The sequence below is a fragment of the Aplysia californica genome, unplaced genomic scaffold (assembly GCF_000002075.1).
Source record: "Aplysia californica isolate F4 #8 unplaced genomic scaffold, AplCal3.0 scaffold00130, whole genome shotgun sequence".
In the NCBI taxonomy this organism is placed as follows: Eukaryota; Metazoa; Mollusca; class Gastropoda; order Aplysiida; family Aplysiidae; genus Aplysia; species Aplysia californica.
The window spans coordinates 975,871-996,499 of record NW_004797400.1 but is presented as its reverse complement, the minus strand read 5'-3'; the positions used below and the strand labels follow the sequence as shown (position 1 = coordinate 996,499).

The following is a 20,629-nucleotide window of genomic DNA, read 5'->3' as shown; positions in this document are numbered from 1 at the left end:
TCTTCTTCTTCTTCTTCTTCTTCTTCTTCTTCTTCTTCTTCTTCTTCTTCTTCTTCTTCTTCTTCTTCTTCTTCTTCTTCTTCTTCTTCTTGACCGTAATCCATATAATTAAATGCTGGAGTACTCGTCGTGCCCCTTCGTTGTCCATCTCCTTTATATACGCTGAAAACAAAACTGAGACGGTTTACCTGGAAATAGATACAATACTGCAGTAAAGCAATAATAATAATAATATACACCACCACAAAAGTCGGCAGACTCAAGAAGCCATGAAACATATGGATGTTTTGGTGTTGAGTATCACCAGCAATAATGGGTACCTGACTTCAAGTTCGGAAAGTAAAGGCGGCGTGGAAAGGAACTGGCCACCATACCACAATATGTCGAAGGTTCAGGAAGTTGTCTCACTAACAAGGCAATCCCCAATGTCCGGATCGGATGCGGGAACAACTTTTTTTTATCAGCATTGACCACCCACCCAAACGCCGTGTCAACGATAGACGCTTGACATTACAGTGAGCCTCAGCTCACTAACCATTCAGCCACACTAGTTAAGAATAGTCCAGAGACGCAAGAGACTGCATGTGGTACACAGATGGATCCCGGCAGATTGTCGAAAAGCCAATTACTTGCCTCCACTGCTTCGGTAACAACTCGGAAGCAGAGACGTTGCTGATTGACGGTAGACCAGAAGTAGAGCAGATGGAGGCAGACACACTGACTGTATGCTTAACGGATGCATTAATTGCAGCTTCTTAGGTGATAAGGGGGGGGAGTCCTGATAAACATTTTTAAAAGATGAACAGATAGGTAGTAAACACGAAGAAAAATAAACGTAAATGCATCAAAGCAATGTACTTTTGGTGGTTTCTGATGAATGTCATAACCACATTTATATATCCCAATGGAAGTGGACACCCAAAGTACAAAATAGTATTCATCTCTTTTCTTTGTAGCAGGCTTGTTGAAAAACAACAGCATGCAATAACGGACTTATTGTACCAGGAAAAGTCTCAGACGGCAATTAGAAGGAGAGAAAGAAAACACGGGATGGTACAATAATTGTCAAAGACACAAAAGAAATGCTAATAGAGAGGAAAGAGTATAAAGTATGAAGCGCTCTGACACTGTGGAGACACAAATGAAAAGCAAAGAGAAATTGTCCGAGACATACCTCTTGTTGCTCTCGAATCTGCTTCAGCTGCTCTTCAGAAATGGAATCACTACCAATCATCTTTCTTGCATAGTCTTGCATATTAGACGAGTTTGGAACTGATGACAAAATAAAAATTAGAAAACTGAAAACTGGAAGAATTTCAGCTTTAAACTTTTCACATTTAACATATCATCTCTCCATCTGATGCATATAGATATTCCTTAAGAAAATAGATGGGCCCCACAGAAACACAAATCACACTAAAAACACATTTTTGTGAAACTTCTTGACCATGTTTAAAGCTGTAAAGATGGTGCTTATTGAATACAAGTAATCCTCTTGGCATAACCGTAACTTCTACAGCTTTTTTTTCAAATCAATTAAAACAAGTTAAATTAGAAACCTACTGATTTGCTTGGACAATAAGCAGCAATATCCTACCTGGAATTTGAGCTCTTGGCGGTAGTTGCATATGAGGCTGTATGGTAGTCACACCTCCCAGCTGAATATTTGTTGCCACACCTGACACAAACAACACTTATTAATTAATTATTAGTCAGGCATTTTCTCAAAACCAAAACACAAAACCAACCTTACCAGTGATACAAAATGATTAGGTGATGTACATTAGAGTTAGGTTATAAGCCCAGCACTTAAGTCCTTGTACCCTTATCCTTATAAGGCTCATGCACCTGAGGTCCCTAGAGTAGATGGCCAGATTCTCACCACTGCAGATTGAGATGGGCCTTCAGTGTACAGAAAGGCACAGGTAGAACATACTCAGGCCTGCTCTAGGGTCCACAGAGTTAACCTCCCAGACCCAGGGCTTAAACTCCCTGAACCAAAAAAAAACTTGTAGTAATACTTTGGTCTTCCTTCATTCTCTGCTAGAGGCAAATGTTGTAAGTGTGGAGGAGGAGATAGAACGTGTTATATGAAGGTCTTGGAAGTTGAAGCATACAAAAAGCATATAATGGGCATTGCCAAGACAATGACGGAATGAAAATCAGTGAAAGGTCACCTCAAACCTGAACAAACTTTAAGATATTCCGAACACAGATTAATAAATTACCAACGTGCAGGAAAAAAAACTTTTATGGAAAGGCTCACGTCTGTTTGACCCTGAAAGCAATACATCACTAAAGAGAAACACTTCTGTAAAAATGACAGAAGAAAAAAGCAGAACATCAGGAAAGAATGACCTGGAAAAAGAAGCAAACAGTCATAACCCCTACTTACCTGGCACAGTACCCCCAACAGCAGCAATACCGGGCGGGCCAAGCGACGGAACCACCAAACCAGGTGGTGCTAATGACGGGGTCGCTACACCCGGCGGGGCCAGAGAAGGGGTGATCAGGCCTGGGGGTCCCAGCACAGGGTTTGCCACACCAGGGGGCGCTATGGATGGCGTCATGACAACACCTGGGGGAGCTAAAGATGGCGCCGCAACACCCGGTTGGGCAATAGGAGCTTTCTGGTCGCCCCAGCGCGAACGGCGCTTTTTCCGCATAGGTTGCCTCAGGTCTCTCTCTGTGCAAAGACAGAATAACATTTCATTTTCATTTACTCTCTGCTACAAATGCATTTTTTTTCTTTTAATCTTCTCCTTCTTCTTTTTTTTTTCATTTCCCAATCAGATCTTAGGATTGGTCGACTAAAAATTTATAAGGCCACAGGGCATCCAACTGGCATTTACGTTCTTAGCAGTTTTTCCTACTAGATAATTTTCAAAGGCACTCCTAATTAAGGTACAAATATACACACACTGAGTTTTGTGTTGTTCATGGTAGGACTTAATTTTCAACTGTTACCATATAACAATCAATGAGACCAGCATCTTCCAATTTCAAATGTTTAAAATCTTTTTTTTTTTTTAATAGGTCTCTGACTTGACCTCCCTTATCCATAAGAAATAAGTTCTCACCCACTTATCCCTGTGTCAGGGGAGTGAAAAACAGAAAAAGCCAAGTCAACTACCGTCATTCCCCCATGAATCAGGAATTGTACCATACAGTTAGGTACAACAGCCTAGCATCTTAACTCGGGACAAACAAGCCCCAAAATTTGTTTTTAACGACAGATCAGCTCAAAAGAGACTACGGCAGAAAAGGCTGTCTTGCCTCTCTCTCTCTTCAGATATTCCATGCTACAGGCCCACAAATCCTGACAATTAAAAGTAAGCCAGTAATCAAGTTTTCTAAATGGACACTTTCCAATGCTGTTTGATTTAACCACAAGACTCAACAACCTCACCCCTGAAAGGAAATGAAAATGGACAACCAAGAGTTAAACTTCTAACACATACTAGACCAGTGAAATAAAAATGTCAAAGTAACAAACAACTGACTAATATCACAATGACTTTATACATTGTAAGTATATATAGAAAAAGGCTGTACCTATAGCCAACTATATAAACATTCCCATACCTCCATCATCTTCAGCATCTGCATCGTCTGCTTCTTGTTTCACATTTAACCTCAAGACCTGTTCAACTTTCCATCGAAAATACTTATATGTGTCACTGGCCCTGTTTCGCAGAAACCTGAAATACATGTGCAGCTGTTATTAGCGATTATCTTTTGTAATAATCACGATAGCTAAATAATTCAAAAGACAAATTGAAAAACTGCGTGAATCAAAACCATTATAGATGTGCTTTCTTTGCAGTGAAGAAAACGCTCAAGACAGAGAGGACGGACTAAAGTCATATCTTCTGAATCAGGACTAAACCGGCATAAGTCAACAAACATCTTAAACTCAACCCAAAGTATGACCCCCAACTGCAGACAAAAAGCCAATGCCTACATGAAACACCTTTCTAAGTTCTCTTTGAAAAATCTTCACATCAAACTACATGGAAGAATTTATGCTACAGGGAATGGCGTTTGTCATGCCTTGCTTTTAGAGACAATTTGTCGTATTTACACAGTCTTTTTTTTATAGGCAATCGACCACTAAATCAAGCACCACCCTTCATCCCCGGGGATCAAAAATTGCACTTGACAAAGCACCCTCTCACCGAAAACTTAAACACCTTCAATCAGCAACAGGACCAAAAAGAGCAGACAGCCAACCTTCATCAGGCTGACATGGTTTAAAAGAGAGAATGACTCAAACTTTACAGCTTGAGAAAACAATAGGAAGTACTGCCAGATAATAATTGCAAATCCATTTCCTGAAAAAGAGAACTATGACTGAGAATGTCATTATACACTCCCATCATATTTTCATATCAGCCTTATGCACAGCTGTTAACAAGCAGTACTTTAGTTCTTTTAGTTGTTTTCAATTTAGCAACTCTCAGAATGGAAAACCGCACAGAGCAGTCGCATCTCCTTAATCTGTATGAACCATGCAGGATTTGTGGAACATTCACGCATCTACACCGTGTTACTTTTGTGTAGACAAAATGAGGCACATTTAAACAAACACTGCCTATCAAAGTGCACTTCTAGAGGCTCAACCACTGACGCAAAGCAGCACCTATCTTTGGACAGACCAATGTGGAAAACTGTCCTGTTTGTTACCTGCATAAAAACCAGTGATGAACAGCAAGAACATAGGCCAAAACAAAACAAGAACATAAGGTATTGCATAGGCAGGCCGGCGCCGATGGAGTCATGGTGGTGAGTACAGCTGATAGTTGATTAATGACTAACAGAAGTGTGGTCACTGACCAAATGCAAGCAGCAACCAAAGGAGCAGTTTTCCAGTTAGTGGAACAACAGTGCACATTAAAAAAATACATGCACTTTCAATCTGTACAAAGTGCTCCAGGATCCTCCCCCCTCCACCCGAGATGTTTCTGCAGATAGGCACAAAGCACACCAGTGACGGAGTGCTGACACAAATGTTGTCTCCTGCAGAACCATCATAGAACCATAGTAAAAAAAAAAAAAATACATTTGTACTTCGGCCCCGAACAAGCTTCACTCATACTACACTACAACAAACAAATCACTGACATACACATCCATAAAAGTTTGGTCCTTTTTGAAAAAAATATTCTGATAGGAAATACTATTCTTACTGAACCGAAAATCACAAATTCAAAAGGAGGTTATTTAAATACTAGCTGGGTACCCCGTTCGATGAACGGACTCAAAAGAATCGATCGTCAAGTCATTGTGGGATCAGTGTGCAGTGTATGTGAACGGAAGCTGATCTACATATATACATTTGATCTGAATCAAGTACAACACATAAACAGACGATCTAGATCTGGGTTTCGCCTTACACCATCACAAAAAAGTACTAAGAAAACAATAATCCACGAAAGGGCTGCTACATTGTAAAAAGAAGACACCGATGTCTTCAAAATCACAGAGGCAGTGTGTAACTGTAAAGCCTTGGCAGAGAGACACTATACTTCCCGCAAAATATCACTTCTGGCACTTCTGCTGTGAAAGACAGCTACACAGATTTGTTTCATTTCTCAGTGGAATAATCACAAAGGCCAAAGAAGGACGGGAGCTTTTTGTCAGATATATATTTTTTAATTCAGGAAATATACAAATAAAAAATCAGGCTTCGTCATGGGGACCTATTTATCTTTTTGCAGGTACTTGCCAACTTTCAAATCTGTAGTTGTCGTTTTAGTTTTATGGGAAAAGTAACACATGTGTTTCCAAGTTGCCAAATATATAATAGATAAGCATGTAGCCATGTCTCCTTGCATTGATGAAAATATTGTCTCTTACCACTTGTCATATGTACAGAGCTAACCATATTCTCTACCTCAATACAACATGAATTTGAACTTGGCTGAAACAATCATTTAAGAGACAGACGTACAACTCTTTTTTCATTTTCAGAATGATCATTGCAAAAGCATATTATTTTGCACTTCAGTTTCCACTACCAAAACAGCCAGACTTGCATGAACATCATGAAAGTTCTTTACAACAAATGAAAAAACAAAGCACTTGTAGAAAGGTGACAGGGTGAAAAATCAGCAAGTCGGTTCAAACAGAAGTCTCTGAACTCAAATTAAGTGCCTCTAGAATTTTGTCATGTACAATTCTATCGTCTCGTAGACCCCAGCATTGACAATATACAAGGACTTTATTTAAAGCATTATTATATTATTGTCTGGAACACTCACCAATAAAGAGGATCATTGGCATGCTCGTCCAAAGCCTTTTGCTCTGTCTCTGGCCCACTGAGCAAAATTTGTGCAGCTAACTGCTCAATGACATCCAGGGTTTCTTTGTCTTCTGGGGGACAGACTGGAAACACGCTGGATCAACTTTTAAGCTCGGAGACATTGTGCTGAATGGATTTTCAATTCCAAGTCTTAGCCCCAAGACTATCAAGAAAGAGCTCTTGAAAGCCTTGACATAATCACTTCAATAACACATGTTGAAAAGCCTAAAATCATTTAAAAAATTATTTCATAAGCCTTCACTTCCTTAAAGTTTAAAAATGCAGATCATACTCTAGTTTGCAATATTTCTTATCTACATTTCTTTGTTAAAATTCATGAAAAGTAAAAAAAACAACAACAGCTATTTAGCTTATAATAAGTAAAAAAGTATCTTTATTTTCTATTTTTTTTAAACCTTTGAAAAGATTATTTGTGAGCGATCCATTTTCTAAGAAATCTTTTCTGAAAACAAACTATCAACCCCCCCCCCCCCCCCCCCCCCCCCCCAAATACTTTTTTTATTTTTTTTATTTGTAAGAATGAAAACGAATTAACAGAGCTTAGCAATCATTATCTTTGAAATTCAAATGCCTTCCCAAACGATTTCAGAAAAAATTACAAAGAATTTCATGAACAAACACATTCCAGATCTAGACAAACAAGACACTTTTTACTTAAATCTACTATCCTTACCAGGTGGTCCATTATCTAGCTCTGACATGAAAGCCCCCGGCAGCCTTGTCCCATCATTCTTTGCAACATTTTTCTGACCCAGGGAGCTGAGAAATCAAAGCCAAAGGGAAAATTTTCACTTACCTGGAAGTTAACACAAAGGAGAAATAATGCCATTTATACATAAAATCAAGGCAGCTCCCTTCCATTTCAAGATTTCACTTTGAGTCTAGTAATTCAAAAAGCTTTAAAAACAGCATACAAAACAGATAATCTATTATCTTTTTTTTCCAATTAAATGTTGCAGATGCCCCTTTTGTAAAAAAATAAAATCAGTGCTATATCATATAACACACAAAATAACTTCAAGCTGGTGTCAAATGAACTCTATCTTAAAAAGCACTGCCAATAATCCCATCCTATCTCTCCCAGCAGCAATTGTGTTCGAAATAGACATTGGAAACGAAAATAAATGCCAGCCTCCATTTCCAATATATAAGAGGAATGTTACTTTCTATCAGACTTTCTCCAAATCACTATCTTTTCAGCCTTGAGCTTCTCTTGAAATTACCCAAACAAATCTCTCTTAACTCTTATCAGAAAACCTAACTGGAAACTTTTTAAAATACTGTTTAAAACAACAACTAACTAAATTTGAAAACTCACAAAGAAACTCCATTGCATCTTGACACCATTGTAACTCCAGGCATCACATGGTCGGAAACTAAAAAAAAAAAAGTAACAACCATGATTATTAGCTACGGCTTACTTAAACAGATACAGAAAACATATTTTAAAGAAACTACTGATATCAAGGGCAGAAAGTATTTTGTCTGTATTGAATACACTAAAAGTCAAATAAAACATAAAACCATTTCAGCAAACACAGATAAAGTAAACAACTGCTTAAAACTCCATTTTTAAAACCAGAATCAAATCAATAAAACATGCAACAAAATATGACCATCCGTTGAGACCCCAGACAACAAGAAAATAACATAATACTGGCTGTCCTTCTGTGAAGTAATAAAATATCTTTCAATTTAATGGCAGTATGAGAATTTCTAACAATCAGTCAGCATCTCTTCCTCCTCAAGGAATAAAAGCAGGAAAATATCCACAGCTCAGTGTAAGACTCCACCATACCCCATTTTGAAAAGTGACATATGTATATGACAGAGTCCGACACTGAGCAGTCGATATGCACAAGACTAAAAGCACAATTCATCTTTTCACTTGAGCCAACTTCCATCCCCTAGAATACCAAAACATCCACTACTCAGAACACTGATGGGAAACAAACTGACCCACTGCACAATAGGAAAGGGCTATAACAACTCTGTTAGAGAAGATTAAGCAGAACAACACAATATGAACACCAATGCTTAGATGTACAAGTACAATATAATATATTAACTTTGTTGTGGGATTATAATGATGAATCATGATCTCTGCTTTCTCTCCTTACCTTTTTTTTTTAGGGGGGAAGTGTTTACACGGCGCTCGCAACTGCATACGATCATATGAGCGTGTGGTCTCCCTACCTTTATCCTTAAATAAAAATCAAATGGTCAAAAGAGTACTTCTCTTTTGAAAGGACCTATTAACCTATTAGTGTATACTATATACGTAAGCACACCTCGTACCTAGATATTTTTAAAAAGACAAAATCCAAAAATACATCATGAAAAAATCAAAAGAAAGGTGAACTTACCGTCTGTATCATCAGTTGGTGCAGCAGGATCGTATTCTTCCACTTCACTTTTCACAGCAGTAGTAATTGGTCCATACATTCCCATCTCCTGTTTAATCACTGGTTTTGACAGGTCCGGTTGTACATACGGCACATAGGCGGCTGGCTGGCTCTGAGTCAAAGTCACAATTGGTTGCTGTTGCACAGGGGTGGGGCCGTACATCCCCATGCCGGCATTAACATGCGGGTTATACGCAACCGAAGCAGGCTGTGGCTGGGCGGCAAGAGTAGGAACAATGCTAGACGGAGCCACTGAAGGTGGCGGGTAGCCTGTTGAGAAGTGAGCTGTGGGGGTCACACTGTTGACCACTGGCAGACTGCCAGCCGACATCGGGGGTGGGGGGGTGTAAACATTGGTCATGACAGGAGGGTTCTGTGGTTGCATGGGGACCAGATACATACTGGACACGGCTGTTGGCTGTGCGGGCTGCACAGCCTGTATGTGCTGGGTGGGGGCGACAGACTGCACTCCGTTGTTGAAACTGGTCACTACAGCCACGGACGGTGGAATTTGCAGGGGAACGCTTGACACTATAACTGTCTGTATCTGGGGTAATGGACTCTGAATGGCTGCCATCCCAGAGGTAGCAACTGGTAAAGGAGCCATGTGGGAAGGCATTGAGCCAGGAGGCGCCACTGAGTGGTGAAGATTAATGACAGGTGGTGACGCCACATTCTGAGCATTGACTAAAACCATGCCAGGGGCAGCCATTGCAGGTGCCGTTCCCTGAGCCACTGAGAGAGAGGGTTGGAGAATCGGGTTGGCTACACTGTACAGATTAGGATCTACTGGGGGCACTTGCTGACTCAAAGTAAGAGACATTTGGACTGCTTGAGGCTGGCTAGCAGTCAGGAGAGGTTGACTGAGCAGTGGTGGAGCTTGGCTGTACTGGGGGGCATAGGATGGACCAAACGAGGGCACAGGCTGAGAAGGTTGAGATGAAGTTGCCAAGCATTGACCATGAGTCGTGTACGTTGAAAAAGCCACCTGACTGACCATTTCTGGGTCTGAAACAGCCTGCGTTACTGCTTGACTGTATTCATATGACTGGTAGTTGTGGCTGTGCTCTGTGGACAATACAGCAACCTCAGGTGCAGGAGCAGCCTGAGTTTGATCAGTTGAAACATCATTCTGTGCGTGACCATTTTGGGATTCTTCCTGTGTCTGTTGTCCGGGGCTATCTGCTGGGGACGCAATCTCTCCTTCTTGGCCATTTTCTTCCTCCTCTGGACTATAACTGGCAAAATCTTCCGGTGACTTGCTGGAGAACGGCAAAAAAACCTTTCAGTTAGGCCAGCCTTCACAGAAAGAACTGATATAAATATTATTATGGGTGTGAGTGCTAGACAATCGACAACACTACGAAAAGAAAATTAGAAGCAACAGAAATGTGGTTCATTAAGAGAATGCTGAAAATATCATGGAGAGTGTAGAAGCGACAAATCATGAAATGCTGGCAATGACAAACATGAAAAGGTCACTCATAAAAACATTAAAGGGGCAACAGATGAAATTCAAGAGACATGTCTACAGAAAAGGAGGGCTGGAATAATTAAGTATGATAGGGTAAAAAAGCTGAGGATTCCAATACACAAGATTCATAAATAGCCTGAACTCCTAGGAAACTGATGTCACAAAGAACAACAACTCTTTCAATTCATGAGGGCCTAGAGTAAAAGAACAAGATGGAGAACCATAACTGTCAAAGTCAGCTTTAAGATAGTGTTGAAAGAAGTTCTTTAATTGTTCTCAACTTGAATATGAGCCTTTCTCAAAGGTGAGCACAGCAGAGTGATTCTTTATCTCCATCTTATCTTTTTTTAAATAGTAGAAGGTTTTACAGTGCTAGCAACTAAAAAGGTCATATGAGCGCCAATTATCATCTGTGATGAACAATGCAAAGAATTTGAATGAAACTAGGCTCTTTCAATAAAGAAAGAAAATCAATGGATACTGTTTGTACTTGATAGCATATTTGCCACATTCCTCAAGTTCAGGATGTAAATGTCAAGGATAGTTTGCATTTCATCTGTACTGAGCCTGGCACTCCCAATAATAAGGTCAAAGAGAATTTGCAAAAATTAATCAACTTTCTTACACATGAGTCATTTGATTCTCTTTTCACCTACACATTTAGAAAAACACCCACTTTAAACTACTTTAAAAGTCAGTAGAGCATAATATTTACCTTTTGAAAATTTAGGACAATGCGATGTCTTAGGCCAACCTTTTATTAATATACTGGCTCATATCATCAAACATATTTTTGCACTGAGATTTAGTTGTTTAAGGATATTTGCAACATCATTTGACATTGGCTATGTAAATGAAAGTTCAACATGAACAGAGTATTACAAAACTGTTTCCGACAGCCAGGTATAAAACCTGCTGTTAAGTAAAGAAGAGCAGGCACAGATATTGAGACAGCAGTTGTGTAAATGGACTAAGATGAATGCTGATCTCATTTTAAGTTTAATTCATGAAATATTTTTAAAAAATCAGTTTTTCTATAGTTTCAGTTTTATTACTAACTAAATCATGAGCATCGCACCTCTCCAAAATTAACTAAATTATGAGCATCGCACCTCTCCAAAGCTAATTGAATGATAAGCATCATCACCTCTCCAAAACTAACTAAATTATGAGCATCAGCACCTCTCCAAAATGATTTGAATCTATGTCCACATTATCAAGTAATGCAGTCTTATTGTTGGAAAATATATGACCTTATTTCATGCACAGAACCACCTTTTAAAAGTTTAGAGCAAGTAATCTTTTATTCTCTTACCTTGAGTCCTCGGAAGCTTCTTGTTTGACTTCCTCCTTGACATCATTCTGACCATAACCTTTTGATATGAAAGAGGGCAGAATAATCGAAGGAGTGGGGAGTTTGTACTTGTTGCTATCTAGTTTGGAACTTGAAGGTTCACTTTTGACTTTATTCTGAAGAAGAGCTTTGCTTTCAGATGACGCTGAGCTCTTTTTGGCCACAGAAGCTGAGGACGAAGAAAAAAAAACCCCCAGAATATTCAGTTTGAGCTTTAACTCTTACAAATTGTCAGAACATTCAAAGTCACTATGAATAAAGCTTGAAATTTTGAAGGAATCCAAAGGCCCCTAAAAGGACCACATAAGGATGTCCATTCTGAAGCACACATATATGAAGTCTGCAAAAACAACTACAATAACTAAATCGTGTAAAAGTAGAATAAAAATTCATTTACAGCCAGCACATTCATCAAAATTGTATATACATGTTTCAAGTAATTGGATCAGGTTGTAAAAATAAGGTTTGAAGAATTCTACCAAAAATTGAAAACTCAAATTTACCGAGTAAAAGAAGAAGCCAATAAAAACAGGCCTGTGCAGAAGGAAAATAATACCTCTTCTAGCATATTACAGCTTTAGACACAGATACCTTGAACACTTTGCAGTCACACTGCCAGCAGTACAAAATAACCCATTTGATCATCCAGCCAGGAGAGTGACTGCTACAAACATCTCAGGCCTCGAGCAGTGACCGGAACTGATAACTTCCACCATCGCATTATTGCGCCAAGTGACCACAAAGTGTTAAGCCAGTTGAAGTAAAAAGGAAAAAGACTATTTTTTTCTACCTGTGTTTAATGACAAAGTTCAAGTATACACCTACTTTTGTCTTGTCCTGTCAGCTTCCTGAACTGGTCCAAAAAACTTCCATCATTACTGAATAAGTTGTTCACAGCAGGTGTTGTAGTAGTCTTTGTACTCTTTCCAATTCTGAAAGAATAGGCAACAAGAAAAATAAATTGTCTACTGAATACATAAAAAAGTGAAAAACTTTAGAAAATGATGGCATGAATAAAAGACAAAATTGCAATTACTAAAACCTTGATTGGTTGTAAAATTTTACACCACCATCCACACTATTGAGATCATTTAGGAGGTAGGCTGCTTCAACCCTGCCTGTCAGGACCAACCCTTACCGAGTCAGATACAACCTGCCAATGGACAGAGATTCTCAGTTAAATAAACTCAGCCATAAAGGAATCTCACTCATGCATGCCTTGCACTGCAAAGGCCGAACCATTACACTACAGATGACAGAGCCACAAGCTTCAACAACTTTATAAATTAAAAAAAATTAATAGGCACTTCTTTGTTTCAACTGTCAAAACACGAGTAAAGTAACCTATCGACCTTACATTACAAGGCCCATTCCAATACAAAAGAAATTTAGTAAAGAATCACTCACAGGACAATAGTATAATAGTTATATAATCTCTAAAAACCATCTTATGGGACAAAAAGTATAAAGAGTTCTGATAGTTAAATACAAAATACAGCAACAAAGTCATTTCTCCATCTAAATATTTTTAAAAATATTGTATTTTAACCATGTCAATGGATTGGGTTTTTTTTTTATTATGTGTAAACACTGCACTTTAACAAGCAAGCATATTTTGCTCCTCTGTAGCAGTCTATTGTCTTATTTAAACCCTTTGCAGGAGGGTTCTCATGATCTGAGGTATTTGCCTCTCACTCAATAGGTCGGTTCAAAACCTGACAATGACAGAAAATTTTCTTTTGTAACAAACAAAAACTTTCTCCTTTCACCTTTCCTGGTCTCTATTCATGTTCTGCCATCTACTTTCATCTTCTTTTTCTGCCACCCCCCCTCCCCTCTTTTGAGTTCTTAACTCTTTCTGCTGCCTTTCTACTGCTACTCCTTGGATCCTTACTACTGTCTTTCCGCCACACCACTGGTCTTATGATAGGTACCACCCAACACCTAGCCTTCTCGGATGAGGATAAAAAATCTTGGAGGTCTCGTATGTAAGTTGCATACGTTATAGTTAAAGATCCCTTCGTAGTCCTAAAATTGATAAGAGTGGGCTTCGGCTGCCATCCGGGCAAAGATCAAAATAAATTCCAACCAAAATGAAAATGCCCAATGTCACAATGTGTTGCACACGCTCATATGACCTTATATGCAGTTGCGAGCGCCGTAACAAAAAAATTCCCATTGCTATGATCTGGAGAAAAAGGCAGCAAAGGATGTAGATTTCTCTGAGTTTTGAAACACAAAATGTTTCCCAGCTCACCTCCACTTCTTATGATGGATTTTAAGGTTAAGATGATATTGCTCCTAATTGGTATCAAATCATCAACAAACAAGAGTCTAAGATGAAAAAAGGCTTTCTCAGAGTGTAACTATTTGACACATATATATATATCCTTTCTCTTCCTTTAGTAAGATTTAAAGGTAAACACATTTCTGAACAGATCGTTCTTTTAAATGCTCCCCATACTTTCCACTCTGAATCATAATTTTATGCAGAAGAAACAGAAAGAGGTATGGTAAAGAAACAATATGCTACACAAAATTTGACTTATTTGATAATACTTGAAAAGACCACATTGTATTCAAAGAATTTAAATAACAGAGAAAACAACCATTTTTAAGTACTTACAGCCGTGCTGTGTTGACATCAGAGGCAGATGGGGCTTTGTTAACAGTTGCTGATTTGGCTTGTGCTTCCAATTTCTCTTTGTACTGCTTCACTCTTTCTTCCAGAAACTTCTCATGTTCGCTCAAATCAAGAACTTTCCCCTGGTTACGATCCTTCTTTCTGTTTGACATCCTTGCTTACAAAGAGATATAACTTCCGTCTAAAAAGCCTATGTAAAAACATGAAAAGCAACATCATGACATTGAAATGCATAAAAATTATTAATATATATATTAAATATTAATTACATTCCCAATACCATTACCACTTCAGGCCCTACATCACAAGCAAATCAAGACGCTGACAGACAAATGTACTGGGTTGCAAACTGCACTTGAAAGAGGGGGGCTTAGGTTGTTTGCTTCAAACATAAACAGCATTCCCATTGTGAGATGCGAGGCTGTGCAACTAAAACAATACATTATTATGAATGTCGCGCAAGAATAAAGTATCAGTACATGATATCAAAGCCCACACAATCATCATGTGTGTGTGTTACAAGTAAGTTACTTTACTTTCAAAATAGATCATATATAGTGATAGTTTTATGTCATGTGCCAGTGTTGTGATGTAGAGTGAAAGATCATCATGGTGGTAAAGGCTGACCAGCATCAAAAGAATTTTTCTTTAGCCCTGCGAGGACCCCAGTGAAGCTCTTACTGGGACAGTTATAGTAACTTAAGAGTGCACCTCAAACACAGTTTGACAGAAGCAGAATGAAAAAGGGAGAAAGGGTTTTTGGATTTTCAGAAATATGGAGATCCCACCAAACTGAAGGCTAAGAATCCAACATAGATTTCATCATACTATTCATACAACAAATGTTATAAACATTAAGCCTTACATAACATGTTTACTCTAAAATCAAAGTTGCTCAAAGTTTGTTCAGTAAAAATGGGTACAGAACAAAAATCTTCATCTTTCTATAAAACTGGAAAAATGGAATAAAATGTCATATTTTGTCTCAACTTTGTTCACATCATGTCATTTTTAGACGATTTTAGGGTCCAGGGCCCTGGCAGGGGGTTGAAGGGGATGCCCCCTTATGTCTGAGAATTTTTGGTTTCAGGGCATCCTACGTATGCCATTTCTGGCTATTCAAGCCTACATTTTACAAGAAAACAGGTGAGACAAAAAAACACACTTGCATATAATTTTCTGCGTGTTAATCCATATAAATCCAAAGCCAATGCTTTCTCCCTTGTACCAATACTGTACACCCATTAAAGTCTAGTAACAGCTAGATCTATAAAACTTAAAAACTTGACAGTTAATGTTCAACTTTTTGTGTAGTGTTGGTTTGCACCATGCCATAATGTGTAGAATCCTTATAATAATATAATAAAAATAGTTATAACAGCTAGATCTAGATCTAAATAACTTGACAGCTTATATTCAAATTAAATCCACAACAATACTTACAAATAAACAAGTCAGATAAAATAAAAATTTTAAGCTCTCTTCAGAGTTCTTTTCTTGGCAGGCCCAAGAACTATTGAACCACAATCGTCATTTCTTTCTCTTGTTTACAGAGCTGATAGTGCTCTGCTTTTTGGGCTTTAGAAAGTGAAAGTCACTGTCTTCACTTTCAGAAAGAGCACTTCCGGTATGGGTTGGCTATTGTTGACTAGATCTATTAGTAATCACAGAAATTTGTTATTTCACATTTTTGGGAAATTGAAAATGATTTTTTTTTTTTGGCACAAATTTTCACGGAAAATTTTCCATTTGCGGAACATTGCTAATTTGCGGAAATCCGCAAAATAGCAGAAGACTAGAAGCACTGAAAATCGATAAGAGTAGCCAGTAGGCTTCGGCGGCCACCTGAGCAAAATTCGAAATTTTCTACCAACTGAAAATGTTTAACACCCATTGGTTCTCGGGGCCCTGTCCAAGAGACAGGGGAGCAAAGAATAGGACCACTGTATCCGTACCACACATGTCGTAAAAGGCGACTAAGGTCGGTTGGGCAAAGGGTTAGCAGCCCTTTCCCGTAAAACAAAAAGCAGCTACAAAAACATCAACAGCAAAAACAACACGACCACCAGTTCTAGAAGATGGAGGACCTTCATCATCGAGGAGAGGAGAGGACCTGAGAGAATAGTGTAGAATGACGCAGGGTGGTGAAAGCCAGAAGGAGGCCACCAAACCGAGAAACCTCCTGTTGACCAGAAAAACCACCAGACTTGGCACCTGGAATGTTCATACAATGTACGAGGCAGGGAAGGCACTGCAGGTTGCAAGAGAGATGGAGGGCTACCAACTGGACATACTGGGTCTCTGTGAGACGAGATGGACGAATGCAGGGGAGTGCCAACTTTCAGGGGAAACGGTTCTCTACTCTGGACAGCTGGAGGAAAACTCGCCGCATACAGAAGGAGTAGGTATTCTGTTATCAACACACGCCAAGCGGGCTTTGATAGGACATCATGGAAACAGATAGAAAAGGACGCTCACGACAGGCTTCGCTGGAGTAATGTAGTTGATGGCCTGTGCTCCACTGGGAGTTAAAAAGGGCGAGAGAGAGAGAGAAAATGTTTAAAGTGTCCCGCGCGCTCATATGACCTTACATTATGCAGTTACGAGCGCCGTAAAACACAACATACCAAAAGAAAAAAAGAGAGTGAAAGACCGGCCATCGTGCGTACGAATGGTCCGGCCGCCGGCCGGTCCCACATCTTGCTCAGTAGCATCAGTAGTGAGCCTTTTTCTTTACAGTAGAGGCGAAAAATGTTTTTACATTTTTATTATCGTTCCCAACTAGATTAGATCTACATGCAGTAAGCCACCAGGGGTCTAGGTGATTTTATCGGCCTGCAAGAGGTCAGGGGGGAGTCCACACCGGGGTGGGAGCTTTTCTCATCTGGAAAGGGGGGGGGGGGAGAATAGCGAGACATAGGTTATTCTGAGAATAAAGGCGGCCAAAAGAAACGATCCGGATCAAAGCGATCGATCATTTGCATTGCGTTGTTGAACTTTGAACTTTCTTTCGTATCCAAATTGATGTAGATCTAGAACCCAGGCCTACTCTCAGTCTTCTTCTTCTACTCAGTTTACGTAGTGTACAGCATTAGAATCAATCTGGGCGGAAGAAGGGTGTTGCACAATCACAGACAACCGAACCGAAGAGTTAGATGCAAGTTGCAAAGAAAGGCCGTCTTGACGAGTGACGAGTCCGAAGAACATTTTTTCATATTCGGACTTGAGTCCGAATAAAAAAATTTCATATTCGAATATGAAAAAATGTTATTCGGACTCGGGTCCAGAAAAAAGGAAGTGTCTTCGTTCTATAAAAATCTTACATTGGTGTTTCCAATTTTCCGCCATTTTTTAGTTTCCCCCATACATCTGCCGATCCGATGCCCGCCGCCTCATTGATACACCCCCCCACCCCCCATGTTTCCAACTTTCTTTGTTGTAGAAAAAGGTAAAATTGAAGATTAGCAGACCACCTGGCACTTGCATATTATGAGCTGTGTTTTAAAAAAAAGACCAATTCGTTCAAATACACAAACCTGTGTCATCTCTCGCTCGATTGTTTATCAAGAAAAAGTTGTGTTGCTGTGTAGAGCCGATATACGGCAACTTTTGATTCCATAGACCAGCGCACAATTCATTGCGTAGATCTACGTCAAGACTAGCTTACTATTGTAATAATGATCAGTTGCCGGGGGAAAAAAGACTGACGCGTATGCGACGTTCAACGCCCGCACTGATAGTGCCCCCCCCCCCCCCCCTCCCCGACATGCACACACAGCCACACATGTGCAGGCCGCCTATCCGACCCCGACACACGCTAACGAGCCATCTTTAATTGCTTTGATGACCTCTTGACAAATAAACATTTATTAGAAGCGCTATAACTTTTCAGGCCAGTCTCAAATTCATCATAAGATAAAAAATCGGCTCCTGCACAAAACGCCATTTTGCCCAAAGTGATCCAAGTCTCTACCCAGCCTGAGGCGAGTCACGAGTGAGGCAGGACAGGAAGCCAGAGTCACGAGTCACAGGAAGGCGGAAGTGATGTCATGCTGAACAAGAATCAGAGTCCAAAAATAACATTTTTTCATATTCGGACTCGAGTCCGAAGAGTCACTTCGGCAAAGAAAATAATCCGAGTCGGCAGGCTGCTGTCGTGCGGTCGTGTTGCCACCATGACTGACAAAGCGGTAATACCTCAATATGACGTAGAATAAGATGGCTGTTACTATAAATATCAGCCAATGCCGTTAAGTTGTCGTTCTCTAGCTTACCGCCTGTGACGCAAGCATGCCATTTATTAGAGAGAAAGTTAGATCTGGAGTACCTGGCCCAACCCGCGACCACTTGTCGTATTTTGCTTCTCAGCAGTCTCTGTCAGCAAAATAGGTCAGGCAATCCATGTTCAGGGCCACTTCATTGTGTCAACTTCCGGTTTATACTGTGACTGTGATATCGTCAATCATTCCAAAATGTCATGTCGCAGATTTCGCATTTTAACATGTTAATACAGTTAATGCTCCGCCCTTGACGCGACCCCATGCCCTCAGCGCGACCGTATACGGAACAGGTGCAAGAAAGTTGTTAGTACACCATTTAAAGGTTAGTAAAATCATTTCCTTATCAAAGTATGAATGATGAAAACAAATATCTTATTAATAACAGAGGGTACAGAGACAAGTGCTCGCGGGTTGGGCCAGCTACTCTAGTTTAGTAACTGAAGTAAACTTCTCTAAGAATGTTTCTGATAAGCCTTTCACTTCGAACTCGACTGCTGCACTAGCAGACGACTGACGTTTTTGGAAAAGGATTGACCAAAAGTGGAACTAGACAAGGCACGTAACTCTAATAAAACAGATTGCACTCGAGCTGCACAGAAGGAAAAATGGGGAACTGGTCGCGCTCAGGGCACAGTCGCGCCAAGGGCGGGATAGTATAGCTGTAGGCTGTAGGTAGCACTTGAGAGGGGTGAAAAGTTGGTTCACCACGGCACGGTTCAGTGCATCAATATTTAGATTCTAGATCTAGATTCTAGATCTAGATCTAGATATAGTCTATATCTAGATATCTATTCTATATCTAGACTCTAGATCTAGACTAGATCTAGATCTAGATCTATATCTAGATCTAGTAGAAAATGAACAACTGGTAGATCTAGCTAAGCCTAAGCGTGAGACGGCAGGGAAAGTAAACAGTAAAAGAATATATCTGCGCTTTTTCGGTAGTTCCCACCCCGCAATTGTTACTCACGGGTTTTGGTCCCAAGAGTAGGGGGGTTTCAGGCCCCTGACCTAACAAAAATAGGAAGGGGGGTTTCAGGGGGGCATGCCCCCCTGAATTTTACTACAATTTAATGTTTTAGTTTTGCTGTTGGTAGGTTTGATCTTAGCTCACCGCGAATCAAACGTATAGATCTAGATATCTAGATCTAGAATCTAGATATACATCTAGATCTAGATGTAGGTCAGGCTCAAATAAAGGGGGTGGGAACTACCGAAAAAGCACCAATATATCTAGATCTAGATCTAGATATCTAGATTCTAGATCTAGAATATAATAGATCTAGAATCTACAACGTGAAGTGAAGTTTTTACCACCACTGTTTGAATTTGTTGACCGCCGGGTTGACTGTAGATTTTCTAGTCTGTAGTGTAGTGTTAGTGTTAGAAAAAGAGGTTTACATTTGCATTCTAGCCTTACTCCGTCAACGCATATGGCATAACATCATAATAAGAATGATTACTGTACTAACCTAGAAGTTGTCATGCCACCGAAAAAAGTAAGGTATCCATTGGAAGTTCAGAGACTACAATATCACCCCTACTACAAGCAGTACAAGGCCTGGCGAGACGTCGCCGACGCCATTCTTTTCCTTCTATAAAATTGCCAGGATTGGGATCGAGGAACCGCCAAGTTTAGAAGCCGTTAACATTTTGTTTCACCGGTAGGCTAAACAATTTTACTTGGCTTATGTCCACAAAAGATTGTAAAGGGCCTTTATTTATTATGTATGGCCTATTTTTAAGACATTGGGAGGTGGGAGGGGGGGGACTGAAAAATTCCTACTTTCCTCGTTTCCTCTTTTTCATACACACGAACACTTGCACGTGTAAGGGGGCGTGCACAAACACTCATACAATTACCAGCGCACAAACACGTGCGCCCGCGCTCGTACGCCCACGCGCACACACACACAAACACACCACAAACAAACAGACACACAAACAAACACACTTCTGCCCTGATGCATTAATTAACTTTGAAACTCAACAATGGAGAAATTTTAGATAGCGGGTAATATAAATTAAAGATGAAGCTTGTTACTACTTATTTTAATTTTAAGAGTGAGGGTACAATTAATTACACCTGCCTAGCTCTTTTAGGATATAGGTATTGTGTAATGATATTACAAATTAACTTAATCGTG

The 20,629-nt window shown here is 39.7% G+C and overlaps 1 protein-coding gene across 2 annotated transcripts in view; it reads right to left on the bottom strand.

The window, feature by feature from the left end:
• The window catches only part of LOC101847101 (arginine-glutamic acid dipeptide repeats protein), a 31,070-nt gene extending 10,973 nt beyond the window's left edge, over positions 1 to 20,097 (bottom strand). The window contains exons 1-12 of one of the 2 annotated variants that reach the window (XM_005096512.3): positions 19,955 to 20,097; positions 14,185 to 14,392; positions 12,384 to 12,490; positions 11,520 to 11,727; positions 8,692 to 9,992; positions 7,644 to 7,701; positions 6,999 to 7,084; positions 6,264 to 6,387; positions 3,586 to 3,701; positions 2,396 to 2,686; positions 1,598 to 1,678; positions 1,175 to 1,272 (exon numbers count right to left, since the gene is read on the bottom strand). In XM_005096512.3, the coding sequence (XP_005096569.1) occupies positions 1,175 to 1,272; positions 1,598 to 1,678; positions 2,396 to 2,686; positions 3,586 to 3,701; positions 6,264 to 6,387; positions 6,999 to 7,084; positions 7,644 to 7,701; positions 8,692 to 9,992; positions 11,520 to 11,727; positions 12,384 to 12,490; positions 14,185 to 14,354 (2,640 nt within the window). In that variant the 5' untranslated portion in view covers positions 14,355 to 14,392; positions 19,955 to 20,097. Of the gene's footprint in view, positions 1 to 1,174; positions 1,273 to 1,597; positions 1,679 to 2,395; positions 2,687 to 3,585; positions 3,702 to 6,263; positions 6,388 to 6,998; positions 7,085 to 7,643; positions 7,702 to 8,691; positions 9,993 to 11,519; positions 11,728 to 12,383; positions 12,491 to 14,184; positions 14,393 to 19,796; positions 19,880 to 19,954 lie in introns of those variants that run through there. The other variant, XM_035969252.1, reaches the window with a different exon arrangement.
• Between the last annotated feature and the right edge of the window lie 532 nt (positions 20,098 to 20,629).